At 38.6% G+C, this 16,391-nt stretch overlaps 1 protein-coding gene across 3 annotated transcripts in view; it reads left to right on the top strand.

Annotated features, from left to right (window-relative positions):
• Positions 1 to 16,391, top strand: part of SCLT1 (sodium channel and clathrin linker 1) — a 52,652-nt gene that overhangs the window by 35,141 nt on the left and 1,120 nt on the right. For 2 of the 3 annotated variants that reach the window (XM_026847655.1, XM_026847653.1), the window contains exons 20-22: positions 6,534 to 6,612; positions 7,690 to 7,785; positions 10,471 to 13,557. In XM_026847655.1, the coding sequence (XP_026703456.1) occupies positions 6,534 to 6,612; positions 7,690 to 7,785; positions 10,471 to 10,533 (238 nt within the window). In that variant the 3' untranslated portion in view covers positions 10,534 to 13,557. Of the gene's footprint in view, positions 1 to 6,533; positions 6,613 to 7,689; positions 7,786 to 10,470 lie in introns of all 3 variants that reach the window. The other variant, XM_026847654.1, reaches the window with a different exon arrangement.

The raw sequence follows: 16,391 nt of genomic DNA on the forward strand, positions 1-16,391 counted from the left end.
ATAAGCACTGTCGGTGTCCCATTTGTTAGTATAGGTGTTTCCCATTCCTTTGCCTTAAATTCATGATCTGTTGCTGGGTTTCAGCTATGTCCTTATTACTTTCATTTTCCATGTGAGGGTGTCTGAAACATTTTGGCTTCTTTACTAACCTCCCAGCAGCAGCTGCGAACTTTTCCATGTTCTGTGCAGCTCATTTGTCATCTTCTAAGTCTGCAGTGTTTTGTTTGTGAGGTGTAATCCATATGCATAAAGGAAGCATTAAATAAATACTTTTAAAAAATGAAGCAACATCAGTGAACATTAGAGATTTTTAATTTTTAAAAAGTTAAGAAGGAAAAGTAAATTTTGCAGCCTGTGATGGTGTAAAGCAGAGTGGTGATTTTTTTTTTAAATAACAAAAATCTAGTAGATCAGTAAAAAACCAATAGATAAAAATGTTGATAAACAAATTGATACTTTCAGGCTTCACTGAAAATTATTCTGTGCTTTCTTGGACATTTGGGTCTCAGTTCAAGTTAAACATGTAATCGTTGCCTGTAAAACTGAACTTGGAATTAAAAAACAGTGCTGAAGCAGTAGCCAGTGCACTGAATATTTGTAGATTAAATTCCACCATTTTCTCCATAAAAATACACTGCAGTCTTCATTTCTGAGAAGAGTTTTCTTCCCTCTAAGCATCTTAAGATGTACCTAAGCATACTTTTAGGATTTATTGGTAATAGATCTTACCTTCACCTTGCAAGAAGGCAAGAAATCAGTTTTGCTTTAATATACTTGTGCCAAAAGTCCATCTTGAAGGTAACTAAGAATGTCGGAGCTTCTTGCAACATAGGTCATGGTTCCAAATAAAAACACTGCTCTTGGCAGCACGAGGAACAGCTCATGACTCGTGTTTATTCTCTTCATTCCTGCAAAACGTCTAGTCTGGCAGACTGTGAAGCGAAGCTGTTCTGACTTTTGATTACATCCATTTTAAATGTACTTTGAGTTCTAATGACATTTACTGAAGTGAACTTAGACAGCAAATATTTACAGTTATAAAACTTATGCAAACGAATGATTACTGTTAAAGGTTGTAATGGTTGTAAAAAGTGGTGTAGCACTGGTATTTATTTGAAGATTAGTTATCCCCAGGCTTTTCTATTGAATTTAGATTGTTTCTTTGTCTAAGAAAGTGTCTGAATATAAAAAAAATGAATTTAAAGTGTATCTGTATATGTGTTTATAAACAAATACATACTAAATCTATCACCCTCAGATTAAGTTGGGGGGAATTTTACATTTTAAGTTAAGGTGAATTTAATGCTTCTTAAAGACCTATACTGGGTTTGGCTGGGATGGAGTTAATTTTCTTTATAGCAGCCTGTATGGTGCTGTGGTTTAGATTTATGACCCAAATAGTGATAACAACACACCCATGTTCTAGCTGTTGCTGAACAGTGCCAGTAGAGGGTTGCGGCCTTCACTGATTCTTACTCTGACGCCGCAGTGAGGAGGCTGGCAGTGGGCAAGAGGCAGGAGGGGACACAGCTGGGACAGCTGACCCCAACTGACTGAAGGGATATCCTGGACCATATGGCATCATGTTCACCAGTAAAACTGGGAGGATATTCTTCTACAGTAGTGTTTGGATACTGTCTGGGCACTGGTCTGCTGGTGATGAGTGATTGCATTTGTGTGACTTTTTTTTTTTTTCGCTTCACTTATTAAACTGTCTTCACCTTGACCCACAGTTTTTTTGACACCTGTAGCCTTCCAGTTCTCTCCCCCTTTCCTCTGGTGGGGGAGTGAGCAAGCAACTGGATGGGGGCTTACCTGCCAGCTGGGTCAGTCCCCTCAAGACCAAAGGGCAGATGTGGCTTTTGAGATGGAAATGCATATTAACAATTTTAGCTGAATTGGTTTGGCTACTTGCTGTGTTTTGCCAGGCTTGCATTCTGACAGCTTCATCTCTGCTGGTCTGAGATTGGGCCACCAAGTCCGTTCTGACCAGGAAGAATCAGGAGAATGAACTTCTGAGAGGCAAAAAGTCATCTTTCGTATTCTTTATAGGGGTTTATATGGAAAGTAGTCAGGAGAGCAGTGTAGAAATTCTGTAAAATTAGCAAACTTCTTTCTAAAGGTAATGTTTTTCATAATACAAAGCTTTTAAGACTCGGTGAATAACTATTACATGTTCATTAATTAGTAATTGACACTGACGAGTTTCTATTTGATCTTTTTCTCCCCCTATATCTGGAACATTGTTTAAGTAATCTAAATAACCAAATCGGAATTAGGTTTAAACTTTAAAAAGTTATTTTGATCTGCAGTGTCGCTTCTCCCCAAATTTGTGTGGAATTTGGTGAGAAATAGAATCAATCCATATTCTTGTTGCTGTTCCTGATCTACAGGGTGTAGAACTTCCAGTTGTGAAGTTGTAAGCTCTAAGATCGCTGTCAGTGAATGCATACACATACTTTTAAAGGCTCTTGCTTTCACTGAAGTATAACGTATAATCGGTACTCTAGAAAACCAGTTCCTATGGCCGTATGTGAGGGGAAGAGACTGTCTAAGTCTGTTCTTAGGACCTTACAGCACTGTGTATAAAGCTATACAGTTCTCCAGACTTAAGCTGCGGATAATAAATGGGCACAGAGATAGAAAGGGAAATCAGTAATAACAAAGGAACATTTAAGGAAATCGGTACATTGGAAGGAAGCAAACTTCAGTAACAACAGAATACAGGATAGATTGAGAAGGGGGCGAGAGGGAAAGTTCTGACAATAGAATTTAAGTTAAAACAGGGTCATTGGATCTGCCAACATTTACTGAAAGAAAAAGGGCAGATTATTTGTGTATTCTCTAATTCTCTTTGACTGGTCTGTACTTATGTTAACTGGGTTAAACAAATAAATAAAAAGGTGGTAATACAGCTAGTAATAGATGGCTAATCCCTTCTAACTGGCATATCAGTATTATTCATAGATTTTTATGTTCTAATCCTGAGAATGAAGATGAGAACTAGGGTGAGTTGGGAGGGAATTTTGCAGATGAGCAGTGGTTACACATAAAACCTTACCAGGCTCCTCACCAGTAGCCAACACCAAGAGCGTATTGTTATTGAACAGGCTTCTGGTTAGACCAGGGATCATCAGACCAAGATTCACATTGATAAGCAAAGTGTCGTATTCAATCAAATGACTGAGTTACCCACAGAGTGCCCATCAGTGGAGATGATCTTGAGAACTGAAGATGGGAAAAGGTAGATCTTATAACTTGAAAACCTCACAGGAAATTGACAGTTCTCTCAGTTTTGCTGTGAATAGTACTTTGGCTGGTTGGACAGGTGGATGATTGCTCCTTTATGGTACAGTTTAGCCTGAATATGGGTAGTAGTAGGTAGGGGCAAGTCTGGTCTCTTTTTACAAATATAAATAAATCTACAAAACGAACAGTAAATGAGACAATTTCTAAACATCAGCTTAAATGATAAAGAGGGTAAAGTACTTTAGAAGTTACTTCCATGTAACAATGCATTTGAGGAGCTTTAAAAATCTTAACTAAGAAAAAAAAGTTATAAAATTTAATACTAATACTGTGAAAAAATTGGTAAAAATAATCTTAACCATATGCTTCTATTGTCTAGTAAGATACAACTTTTTGAGGAAAAAATAAAAACTATTTGTTGTAACATAACCCATTATATTCAAACAACTATATTGAATGGCTTCTTTTTTTTTTAATATTCACTTGAATTTCAGTTGTCAGTTCTTACAAAAAGGGAATCCTTGCCATATTGGTTTTAAATTTAAATAGTTTGCTTAGTTTAAGTCATCTGATTGCAGCTATTTTGGGTGTCTTTGTTCCAGTTTCTGCTTCTGAAACATCTCTGTGTCATAGTTAGAGTCCCTGACTCATCGGTAGCCATGTGTGGGTTTTGGAGTTCTCAGTTTTATCTTTCCTATAATTGAAAAGAATCTGCTGCTGAAGAGTGACCTTTTTTGGTGCCTGTGTATGAAGGGTTGGCCAGGACTGCCTTCTCCTTCTCTCTGCATCCTATACAGTACATTGAGTGAACCGCACAGCATCTTGAGATGAAGAAGTTTCCTCCATTTCTAAAACATTATTCTTGGCTGCACTTCTGTAATGTTTGGCAGCCATCGCTGCTTATTTTAAGATGTTCATTAAAGAAAAAAATTTAACAGGATGAGAGACAGCTGCAGGTACTGGCAGTATACAAAATTCATAATTACTAAGAGTAACTGAAGCATATTATAGTATAATTCAACTGAAAAAACAGCTGGCACATGCTATATTTGTCATATGAGAGTTTTGCAGAATGTACTTGCTACAGCTGCCAGATTTATCACCCGTCTGCCAAAATGAAAAAAGCTCACCTTTTGTTTCCTACTCACTTAACAAAGACAATATAGAGTAGGGACTGATTTGATTATTCAGCAGTTGGGGTTACTGCTCAATTTTAATATTAAAATCTCCTAATGTGTGTTTGGGGGAGGGTTAACAATCAGAATGAATCAACAGTCTAGCTCAGTAGTCATCACATTTCCTTATGCTTACAAGGTTAAACTGTTTTCTTTAAGTACGTGTGCAGTGTGATCTAATTATAAAAATAATTTCTTGATACGCAGCTGTATATGAGCCTGTAAACTCTGTTTATAGCCTCTGCTGCTAAGAATGCTAATTCCACACCTGAGTACAAGTATTGAAGACAAATTGTTTTCAGTAACTACGAACTTTGAATTTGGAAAATTAATTTATTTGGGTAGTCTTCCAAGATGACATAACAATGAAGGCAGTTTGTCAGAATTTAAGAATTTCCTTATTTTCAAAGCCTTTTTTACTAGCATAGTTAAACTTGAACATAAGCAGTCTACACATTGTAATGACTAGTGTTTTCTAGGGAGTTTATTTTTAGAAGGTATATATGAAAATATATGACAGGAGTTGTATAAAGTTTCTTTTTTTGCTAATAAAACAGTTTATAAAAACTGAACTTTCAAAAAACAGTTGTTCATTAGAATTTTTATATTGAAAATGCTTTGTCTTGATGCTTGGTACTGATTACAGAGGACAAATTACAATAATAGTGTTCAGTATTAACATACTATCTTGATCCTGCAATTTTAATCCATCTTTAATTCTATATTAAAATGTTCACATGTGGTAACACAGGTATAATCTATATGCAATTTTAACTGTTTCACGTCATTTAAATATCTTCCTACATCCTCTTATCTCTACAGCAGCTAGTCAGAAGATGTTGAACTGTTTATGATCTCTACCTGGGATTGGTTAAAGGGGTATATTCGCAACCTTGTGTTAACAGATGGATTGCAACCTTGTATTTCAAGTACCATATAGCAGTTTTCAGTCAAAGTTTTCTGAAATACTCAGTTTTAATGCTTTTAAGAGTAAACTATTTTTGAGAACTAGATGTCATCATTAAAATAGTAGAGGCTTTTTAAGATGAAGATTGGAGGATAAATTATTTTCTACTTTACCTTCCTTCCCCCAGAAAGAATAAAGGCTTTAGCTTTCATTACAGGGCATGTAGTTTCAGTAATAGGTGGAACGCCTAAAGGTTAGCTCTCAGCTTTCCGAGCGCTGTCGATGTGCTACATATTCATGAAAGTGGTTGCATTTCAGTATACTTTCAACTTGGGAAAGGAAGGTAAAGTGAGAATAGATTTGAAAATTCTTCTTCACGAGTATGTTTGAACCTCAGTATAGAAGGTGAAATTGTGGCAAGAATCTGGATTGTGCCACTTTTTGTGGTGGCTGTTGCTAGTGGAGCAGAGAATAGTCAAAGGTTAGAGCAGCTCATTCAATTTTGCATCTTTCTCTGGTTAAAGTTACTGAAGGTCAGATATTTTTCCTTCTTCAGTGGCTTGTGATGACAGGAGGCAAGACCTGTTTCCTTTGAGCACCAACTCAAAAGATGTCTACCATAACACATTATTTTTTTTTGTTTTCCATACTATACAAATTCAGGATCATTAAAACTCATTCAGCATAAAAGTAAAAAGACCGCTTTGAAGAAGGTGACATTTTCCTTTTCCTCATGAAGTGTTACACTGTTGTCTGTCTCACAGGTATAGAATGATTAGGTTTCAGGTACTTCAAAGCACCTTCAAAAATGTCCACACTCAAGTCTGATTATGGGGACACTAATTAGAATGTCAGTCTAAATATTGAATGCACTGTGCAAATGCAGCTTACATTTATAGCGTATTTGATAACATACCTGCAAAACAGGATTCGGTAAAGTTGAAAAAACCTCTGAGATGTCAGATGCTCTTTACATAGTCCTGTTGATTCAACGAATACATCTTGTTCCTCTGCCATTATAGTTCTGAATACACATGAAGAAGTGCTAGCTGTGTAGTGCTCTTGAAATCAATGTTTTAAGAGCAATGCTGTAACTAAAAATATACCATAAGCTCCTACAATGCAAGAAGGTACCTATGAAACTATTCCTATAACTGATGCAGTACTGTGTGTTTATTGGCATCTTTTCTTCTGATTTATAGAAGTGAGCTGAGTCAACAGAAACTTCGTAACCAGGAGCTCATTTCTCAGCTGGAAATGGCAAATGAAAAGGTAACTGAGGTAAGATAATGACTGATGTGACAAATACTTTCAGTTACAAACTGCTGCACGTAAACGGGGATCTTAACAGAAACCTATTTAAATGAGTTATGTTGCTGGTTTAGAAAAAACTAAGGATTTTTGACAGGAGTACTCATAACTGGAAAACCCCACTGTTTCTGCTGTCATGTTCAAATGGCAGGAAGACAAATGAACTTTCCTCTCAAATTACAAGAAAAGATAAATGAGAGATCATCTTTCAAGGTTACTAATCTAGCAATTTTAGGCAATTCAGGAAATGTTTCTGAAGTCACTTATGCCTGTGCATGCATGTGTACCTCTAAAAAGGAGTAGGCACTGCGTTACAGATAATGTAGCATATGCAGAGATACCAAATTCTCAGCGTACTCTGTGTATAGTAGAATTTACACTGTGTGTGCATATATGCATATAGATAAAAGCATTATCCATTACAGATTAAGGGTAGGGTGGTTTTTTGAATGTGCATTGTTCAATAATTAATAGCCACTTTAGAAAACAGCTATCCTGTCAGACTCATAAATCTGGGATAACATCCAGTTCTATCTAGGATAAGTCCTTCTGCATTGTTTGTTGTAGTGCTGTATTATTTCGAGGAGAAAAATGGGGCTGATACAAGAATAGATTTCTGTAAGTAAAGAATGGGTAAGAAAGACTTTATACACACCCTTTGAAGAGAACAGAAGAAACATGTAGCAAGATTAGCATCTCATTTGTATTATCTAGTATATTCTTCCCTTTGAGTATAGCTAAAACATTTACATTGTAAGATTGTGTAAATTAAATTACCTGGATTAAAATGTCAGCTTTTATGCATCTTACTTCAAGATGGTGAAACGAGTAAAACTTCCTCTGCAGATTACTCTGATTGGAACAGTCCTATGTCATAACTGAGCTGGAAATTCTCTATAATGTGTCAGCAGTATGTCTTCAGTCTTACTGTAACTGGTAAACAGTTCCACTGCTTAAGTTCCTCTTGTTTTAGGCTTTTTCACTACAGTGTGTGGGGATCCAGTAAAAAGCACTCTGTGTTTGTAATGAGATATTTCACTTACACAGGATGAAAAATTAATGGTGGAATATCGAGAGTACGTCAACAGGCTTCAGAAGCGACTGAGCCAGGCAGAACAGAGGGCAGCTACAGCGTCTCAAAAGGTACAAAACAAACAAAAAAAACATGTTATCTAAGTGCATTTTAAAAAATCCTATTGGATATTACAAAAATGTTCACTTTGTATCATTCCTGAGGCAGAGGTAATCATTTATGTGCGCTATTACTAATGTAATTTTAACAAGCTTGTACTTGGATGCGTCATCACAAAACTGATGCATATTCATTTAAATGCCACCTTCTGACAGGATGCTTAAGTGACAGTATAAATTTGTTTATGGAAACAAATTTGATGCGAATTACACTTGCATGGTTCAGAATGTGTGAATGAAGGTGTATGATCATTTCCTTCTTCAGAAATGACACCAAGTTAGCAAAGAGAAAAAAACCTCAGTCAATAACTGTGGCTCCCGTTCCCATCAAGCCAGGTTTTTTAACTTGGTGTAACCTGCTGTAGCAGTCACAAACGATGGCTTCACGTGGTAAGGAGCAAATGTGCCAATTCCTGCACCTGTCTCCTGGGGAGTCTGCTCTAAAACAAAGCTTGTCTGGAGTTGTTGGCTAGGGAACTGCCTTTATACAACCTGCCAGGCAGCGTGGCTCTTCTCTGGGAATTCTGTTTGTAGGTTTTTTCAGCCAAATAAGCTCCCTGGTCTAATTCATTGTGTGGCTGCATGAAGAGCGTGGGGAAATGGCACGCAGTGGTTACGAGACGGAAGTGATAATGGGGACCTGTTCGTTGTTCATCACGCTGCAACCCTGAGTGTACCTTCTGCCATGTCACACAAACCTCCCAAGTTGTTAACTTCTTGTCTGTTCACCCCCATTTTCATTAGTAGCCTCCAGTAGCTGCGTCCCACACCCCACTCCAGTTACCATCAGTTGTGTGTAACAGATGCAGTAAGTCCTGTAATGTCAAAAATACCGACAGTTGTGCAGACAGAATAGGAAATACTTGGTTTTTTCCAGGCCCCGGGGATGGGGGAAGGAAGGGGTGGTGGATGCATCTCACTACCATAGGAAACGTGCCTGGTACATGTTCAGTGATTCTGAAAGCTTTAGACAAGGTGTGTCTGTTAGGGCCATTTATATGCCCGAGACCTTGTGCACTACTGTGATCACTTCATGAACTGAATTGTTGCTGCTGCCTTTTCCAGTTCTCTCACCACTCAGTGCCAGCTTTGAGCAGTACTGTTTTCAGTATTTTTAGACATCAGGGATATTGGGAGGAAATGTTTTCTTCTCTTCAGAGAGAGAAACATCAGGCTTTAGTTGTATAAACCCTGTGCTACTTGTAATTCTGTATTTTCTCTGTTGGACAACAGTAGGTGGGTTTTTTCCATCCAGCATCTTTTTTCCATACCAATCAAGCTATACATCTTGAAACAAATCCCATGGCAGGTTTATACACTAGGTTCAGTTCTTTGCCAAGCAAATTTGTTACTTAAGTTGGTTTCCTAGTAAGTAGAGGTGGTCTTTCTGCCTCCTGATTTTTTTAGTGATTTAGGAAACCCATTTGCAAATTACAGCTTTTTAATGGGGGTGATCCTATGTGGGTTGAAGAGAGGAAATGTTTGGTAGATCTAAATTGTCCAATTAGGACAAAGGGCATTTTTTCCCAACAGCAGTGAATAAATGGGCATAGCTGCCAAGCTATCAAAACATAAGCTGAGTTTCCTGGCTGTAAATGCTCTCTGTCATGACAGGGTCTACCCAGCTGGTGAAGATCTGCTCTGAAAGAATGACTTATATTTTTTTGCCTCCTGTTTGTTAAATGGAGCTGTTCAGGTCTCATACTTCCGACGTGCCCTCTTCCCTTAAAAAACATGATCAAATAGCCTTTCAAGGGAATAATTCCTGGCCTTGGTGTCCATGTAGGTAGAGGTCTTGCTGTTCCTGAAAACATCAGTAATTAACTGTTCCTCACCAGTCTCCCTCTGAAAGGTACCAAAGAGATTTGACAAGATATTTAGCATCTAAATTGTTGTCCAGACCTTATTGCCAGTCTTCAGAACTGCCTTGCCCTCTTCAGGCTTGGCAGAGGTTACTGCTGCCAGCTGTCAGGCACAGCTCCTTTGTAGCGACTGAAGGACGTCTGTGCCAAGCCCCCTCCTCCCCCTGCCAAAACAAAGACATACCAGTGCTGTTCCCACTAAAGTCTGGAAAAAGCAATCTCCAGTACTGCTACAAGAAAGCCCGCTCTTCAGCATATAGGCATTTATTGTCTTCTAGCTCTCAGAAAACTGAATGCTCACCTGAGTAGGCTGAGGTCTACTTTCTGACTTAACTGTCTATTCTTATTACATTATCCAGCTTACTTGTAAAATTAAATCCAGTGTAGGCTAGAGCTGGACTATTAGGGAGTCTAGAAATTACATTTTTATTGTGGCTAGTTCAGTGACTATAAATCTTAGCTTATTATTAAATAACAGTAATTCAATAAGAAACAAAAAATGCAGGATAACATTTGCAAAGGTTTAAAATGTGTGTATTTTATGTAGATGTCTTTAAAGTGTACCCCTGCTGCCTAATCTTTCATCTTCTTGAATTCTCTGAGATCTGAAACAAGAGCAGTACTCATCTACTGTAAATGCTCCTATTTACCCCAAATTCCCACTTACCTACACTTGTTCCCTCTCCTTCCTGACATTTTCCACATTGAAGCTCTAGTGATACTTTGATTTTACAAAAAATCGTGCAAGAAACTATCTGCTTGCTTTTAATTACAGCTCAGCCTGATAACTACAAAGAAGAAGAAAGCTGCTTCCCTGAAGGATCTGGAAAATACTTAAAGGCGTGTATATTGTTCATTCACCCCATGTTGGAGTTAAGAAGATTACTGGAGCATGAAAGTCAAATGCACAGCAAGGCTTGTAAAACTTAAGATAAACATTTTCTGTTTTATTCGGGTAACAAAGGGGATGGATGAGGATACTGTACCTGTATGCACAGTAAAGATTGGAAGACGACTGCAAAATGATGTCATTAAAGTCCTTTAATGTAGCAGATGAAACAATCTGATACAGTGCTCTGGCATATTGGTCTTTTTTGGTTTAAAAAACACCAGCTCTATGACAAGACTGTACAGGGAACAGATGACATTATATTGAAATTCATGAACAGCTTTGCTCACATACAGTCAATACCTTTAATTTTTCTTTGTAGTGCAGTAAATTGGGAACATTTTGAAGTTCTTTTACGAATTTTATGAAGATGGTAACTACATGGCGAATGTCAAATAGCTGCTGTTTTTACGGCAGGCGTGACAGCTGCAAAAGGCCTCCACTACCTTCCAGTTTTAAGAATTTGGTTCAGCTTGTTCTGATGCCCCTGGGAAAGAGTTAATAAATAAAATAGTGCTATGGCTATTCATACAGCTCGTTCCTAAGGACTGTAGTCTGTCCAGTTGTGCTTTTCTCTTCTCAATTACTATTTTACAGTTGTTCCTTGCTTTGCTGATGTGCCCTCTTGGTTTGTATGTGTCTAGGAACTTCAGTTCTCTGCTACTTCAATTTTCACAAAGCTGGTGAAGTCATCCAGCTTTTATGCATTATGAAATGATGCGTCTGATTTCTACAGATGCCAGTATGTGGGAATCCTCTTGCGCATATGGTTTTGACAGTTGAGAAACTTCATATATATCATTTTAAAATTAGAGCTGAACTCTTTTTCTCTTTCAGCATATATTATAAACAGTTGATAGATGTTAGCTGATTTTTGAAGTGCTCCCATCTTGGACTTAAGGGACATAATTTCTTCTCCTTCCTCTTAAATGTGAAGAGCGTAATTCTGATTTATATCTTCTAATTCAGTTGATGGATAACACCTACCCAGGGCTTGGTGAAAACTGTCGTTTTGGACTAACAAACCCAGACATCTCTCACAGTGATCTTCACTGTATTCGCATTTTAGAGGACAGACTTGGGTTGATCACCACATGGAAATACGTTTGTGCCACCTCCTGCAAACCCAGGTGTTCAGGTAGAGCTTGCAAGAGGGATACAACCTAAAGAAAAATTTCTGCTAACTGCAGAGGAAGTTACTATTTCCTACAGTTGCACACACTTCTTTTCTAGTGCTTTCTCGGGTTGGTACATGTTTGTATCCGCTGCAATCACTAATTTTGCTAAAAGACTTCAAAGATTTTTTTCAAAGCAATGTGGATGCATTGTCCAGAAGCTCCAAATGTCTGTTGCAGTGATATTTTTCATCAATCAACTGTGTATGTGGTACAGAGGGAGGTAAGTACCAAGCACCTTATTTTCATTTGCATAATGTGCATCTGAGGTGATGACAGACCACCTGGAAGATTGTGTGAGCCATTAATCCCACTCACTCCTTGAAGAGAGGCTCTACCTGTGAAGTGAAAACTGGCTGGAAATGGCAGGTAACTAAGTTTTGGTGTGACAGTATTTGTGTACTTGTTCCTTGAGGCACAGAAGGGCACCCGATTGGTTTGCTTTTGATTATGGGTATACTCATTTCAACTTGTGGTGCAGCTCTTGGGTAATGGGTATTTGACACAACAGGAATTGCAATGATGACACAAGCACCTAACTACAAAGTTAAGGGGCAGCAGAGCAATTATGGCAGATGACACAGGTAAGAGAGATTTCCCTCCTGTCTCTGAGCAGCTAAAAAACTGACCAAATGCATGTCTAAACCACACAGAGGTGTGTGGTCAAGCTCATCACCGATACCACCTCCTTTTGCTTCCATGTGGTGTCAAATGTTGCTCACAAGTTGGACATCCAGAGGAAAGGCACTTGCTGGAGCAATTAAAATTTGAGGCTTGCTGGTTAGTTAAGTTTTGCTCTTTTCCTCAGGATGCTAGATTGTTTCATGGAATTGAGCAGCAGGCTTTTCAATCATCGTTCTTGGTGATTTTACATTTGTTCCTATGTATTTCTTGTCACTCTTCCACTGAAGTTTCTTTTTCCCCCACCTTCCTTTCCCACCTCAGCACCGTTTTTTGAGCGTTTTAAAGACTCCCTAGTGTGACATTAATGCTTCCCAGTGAGTAGAACTTCTGTTCTTGGCTATTTAGGAAAAGTTTCTGGTTGAATAGTTAATTCCATTCAGCAGGTGAGATAAACTGTGAAGGTAGTGTGAGTTTAGTTTTGGGTCTGCCCAAGAGCCTGACACCTTCTGGCACAGGCCAGATCTTGAAAGATCTGTCACTGCCTACCAGAAACTCTTTGATGGTAAGCCTACTGAAGTGCTTAGCAAGCTGCCCCCTGCTCTGACCTTCTTGTTCTCAGGTGTCCCCAGCAGAGCAGTGCCTGTCAGACAGGCAAGGTCTCTAAAGCAGCTGTCAGAACCTCTCAGACTTTTACTCATGCCTTGAAAAGCTTGTACTAGTAACTCTTAGGAGGGGCATCCTTTAACCTTCGTTCCTTGAAATATGTTTTTGAGGGGTACCACTCCCAGTTGCCCACACTGTGAATGCATGTGATACAAGTACGGAGCTGAGAAATTATTTATCCCTTGCTGTTTTTCGAGATGTACTGCTATACATACAACTTCACAACCTCGTCCTTTTCTTGCTCTGCTCCAAGTCTGTTCCATGTTTCTGCACCCTGAGTTAGACGAAGTGAGAGGGAAGGACCTGTGGTGCCCTTCAGGCCTTGTCTCCTGGTGGTGCTACTCAAGCAGCAGCTGCCCCTCAGCAGTTCATGGTGTGAACATTTGTTCGGTGTGTGCGTCCTGAAGATTGACAGGCAAAAAACCTTGTGCTGCCCTTCCAGTGGAATACGTACATGACAATTACAGACTTTGGAAGGACATCGTGTATTGACAAATGTAAACTCTTTGAGGTAAGCAACATCTCTTTGAGGATCTCAAGGGAAAAAGCATACAATTTTCTGTTCATGGGCTAGGTGCAGCTGTCAGTAACAAGACCCAATACTATTTCTAAAAAGAAAAATAAAAGTCTTGCAACTGCAGTGTGCATTTTGATACCTGTAATAATCCAAATCAAATTGCTTATTTAACCATGAAAGGTCTTCAGCTCATTGCAGCGAAGTGTTTATGTAAAACCCAAACAAAATTACTACTGCAAATTCTAAAACACTGCTGGCAAGGATACTGCAAAAATGTACAGCATTTATTCACATACAGACAAAAAGGCACAATTCTACTGAATATTTTAACAAAAAATACAGCTGTCTTCAACTAGGTCTTTATAAATACTTCAAAAAAGGGAGAAAATAAATACAGGATTGGGCCATGTAATATAAAATAGTCATCTCTACATATACTTTTTATTTCTATCTGTTTCTCTTCATGCACCTTTTTTAATTAATTTCAGCTGAATGGACACCAAAGCTAGGCACATAGTGAAAAATCTTCTGTACAAAGTTTTACAAATGTAATGACGATTTTCTCAAATTTCTGAAATTGAAATTTATACACAACACGTATAACCCTTCATTTAGAATTGTGTGAGTTTATAACCTAACAAATGGCATTTTGGGCAACTTTACAGAAGTTCAACTAGCCTACAGTTTGACAGAATACACCAATCATAATCAAAGATCTCTTGGTCAGTCTGCACAAGGAAAGGTAACGCTTAAAACCAGAAATTCAGCAAATGGTTCTATCCCAATAAAATGCAGGCATGGGTTTGTATTGTCACTGCTGTACTTACAACACCTCTTCTGCTGCGCGCTAAGCATGGGAGACAAAGCTAACCTACAGAGCTGGGCACACTGCAGTCTTCTTACAGCTTTTTTGGTTTTGGTTCAGCTTAACTTGAAACATTAGAAAGCTTATTAACCTAAATGTCGGGGAGCGAAACAGATAAGGCATTAATTCTGCACAACATTAGCATTCATAATAGTGCAAATTAACAAGGTACCTCTTGCAAACTGGTGTGAGGGTAAATGTTTATTTAGAATCAAATTTTAGATTATTCCATCTATGGCTTGTCAAACAATTCCCTATATGGTCATGAGCTTCTTTCTTACAGAAAACAACAGTGCCTGTCTAGAAAATGTCACTGTATGTTGAGTAGAACTTACCTGCATTTTTACCTTTTGTCTATGGTGGTATTGGATCAAATAAGTACTTTTCTTTTAACATGTCCCAAGAGTAACTGTGTAACTTTAGATTCACCAGTGCCCTCTGTGATTTTTGACCTCCGAGTGATGAAATTAATCTAACTTCTTGGGACCAGCAATGGTATTTTAAAAGTATACTAGCTGTCTTATACAAAACTCCCCTTCCTCAAAAAGTTAAGACTTCTGAGTTTTAAAACAAATGACAGGGACGCAGTCTGAAATATTTAATTAAGTGATAACTTGCATAGCAAGATAGGGTGTTAATAAGTGCTTTTTTTTTTTTCCTTTTCTCTTTTGTTTGATTGAATCATCTGGAAGACTCAGTTATGGCAGAGTTCTACTGTGTTTTAAATGCTCCCTGCTCAAGAGCCAAGGGTCTAACATTAAAAAGCAAGTGGATGTGGTAACGGCAGGCTAGGAGTAGGAAAGGGCGGGGGGAAGGGGGTTCTTTATGCCTGTCTTTGTGTAAGACATTGCTGCTTAAACTTCTTCACCAGTACATACCTGACTTTTTACGTCTACGCAGAATTCCAAAATTTACAGGCTCCTAACACTCCACTGTTACATGTGCACTCTACTCATTACAAAACAGTATCCTAATGATCTGTTAATATTATTGCTCATAGCTTACTAGTTATTGCCATTTGCAATTATTAAAAAAAGTACACAATCAGAATATGAGTTCCCTCTTCCATCAAATCTAGTCCAGAATAGAATGAAATATTTTTTCATTTGACTGTAAAGAGCTAATCACAATTTATTGCCTTTCCATTTTATTCTATTTAAAAATATATATTCCTGTCTATTTTAAAGCAACCCTTTAGTGTCATAAGCCTGGCTTTCCCAATACATACCATTAGTGCATCCATAGTGGGCTTTGGGAAATCCTACCAACTAGTGCCTTAGAAATTTTTTTCTTGAATTGTCGTTGTAGTCCCGAGGCAGGTGACTGGCTAAACGGTGGCAGGTTATTCCACAGGAGGCCATGACCCACAAGCCAGCCCCCTTCTCTGAGGGGAGCCCCACAAGAGCTCACTCTGTGCTCAGCCCCCGTCCTTCCAAGCTGTTGCACCACAAGGCAGCTGCAGCCCTGACCCTTCCTCCTCCTCCAGTATAACATCAGGGTTAGACCTGCTCATCTCCTACGTGTATTTACATGTAAACTCTGGAGTTTATGGAGGGTTTTGAGCCGCCAGCTACAATCAAACTGAATGCAACAGAAAACATTCTGCAAAGAGGAGAAAGACCTGCCACCATCCAAGGAACATGGCCATCTGTGATGGGGTTTAGCAGTGCAGTACGGTTAAACAACCATCTTTGCTTCAATACACACTAGTTAAATTAAGAGCTTGTGCTTTTCCAGAAGGCAGGGGAAGGGAGTCAGATTTTACCAGTGCTTTTTTAGCTAAAAGGGATGAATGCAGCCTACTTCCCCTTACCCACCCTAGCCCCGTCTAAAAGGTTTTTGTGAGTTATTTTAGTGTTCATCACAAATCCTGTTTCAGTAGTGATGCTGTTTCTCTGCTTACTCAGGGAAGTTGCAAATAAAAGAGATTTTAACTGCTCACAGAATGGGGGGGGGGGGGGGC

The sequence above is a fragment of the Athene cunicularia genome (genome assembly GCF_003259725.1).
Source record: "Athene cunicularia isolate RWA chromosome 4 unlocalized genomic scaffold, athCun1 chr4_part2, whole genome shotgun sequence".
Classification (NCBI taxonomy): domain Eukaryota; kingdom Metazoa; phylum Chordata; class Aves; order Strigiformes; family Strigidae; genus Athene; species Athene cunicularia.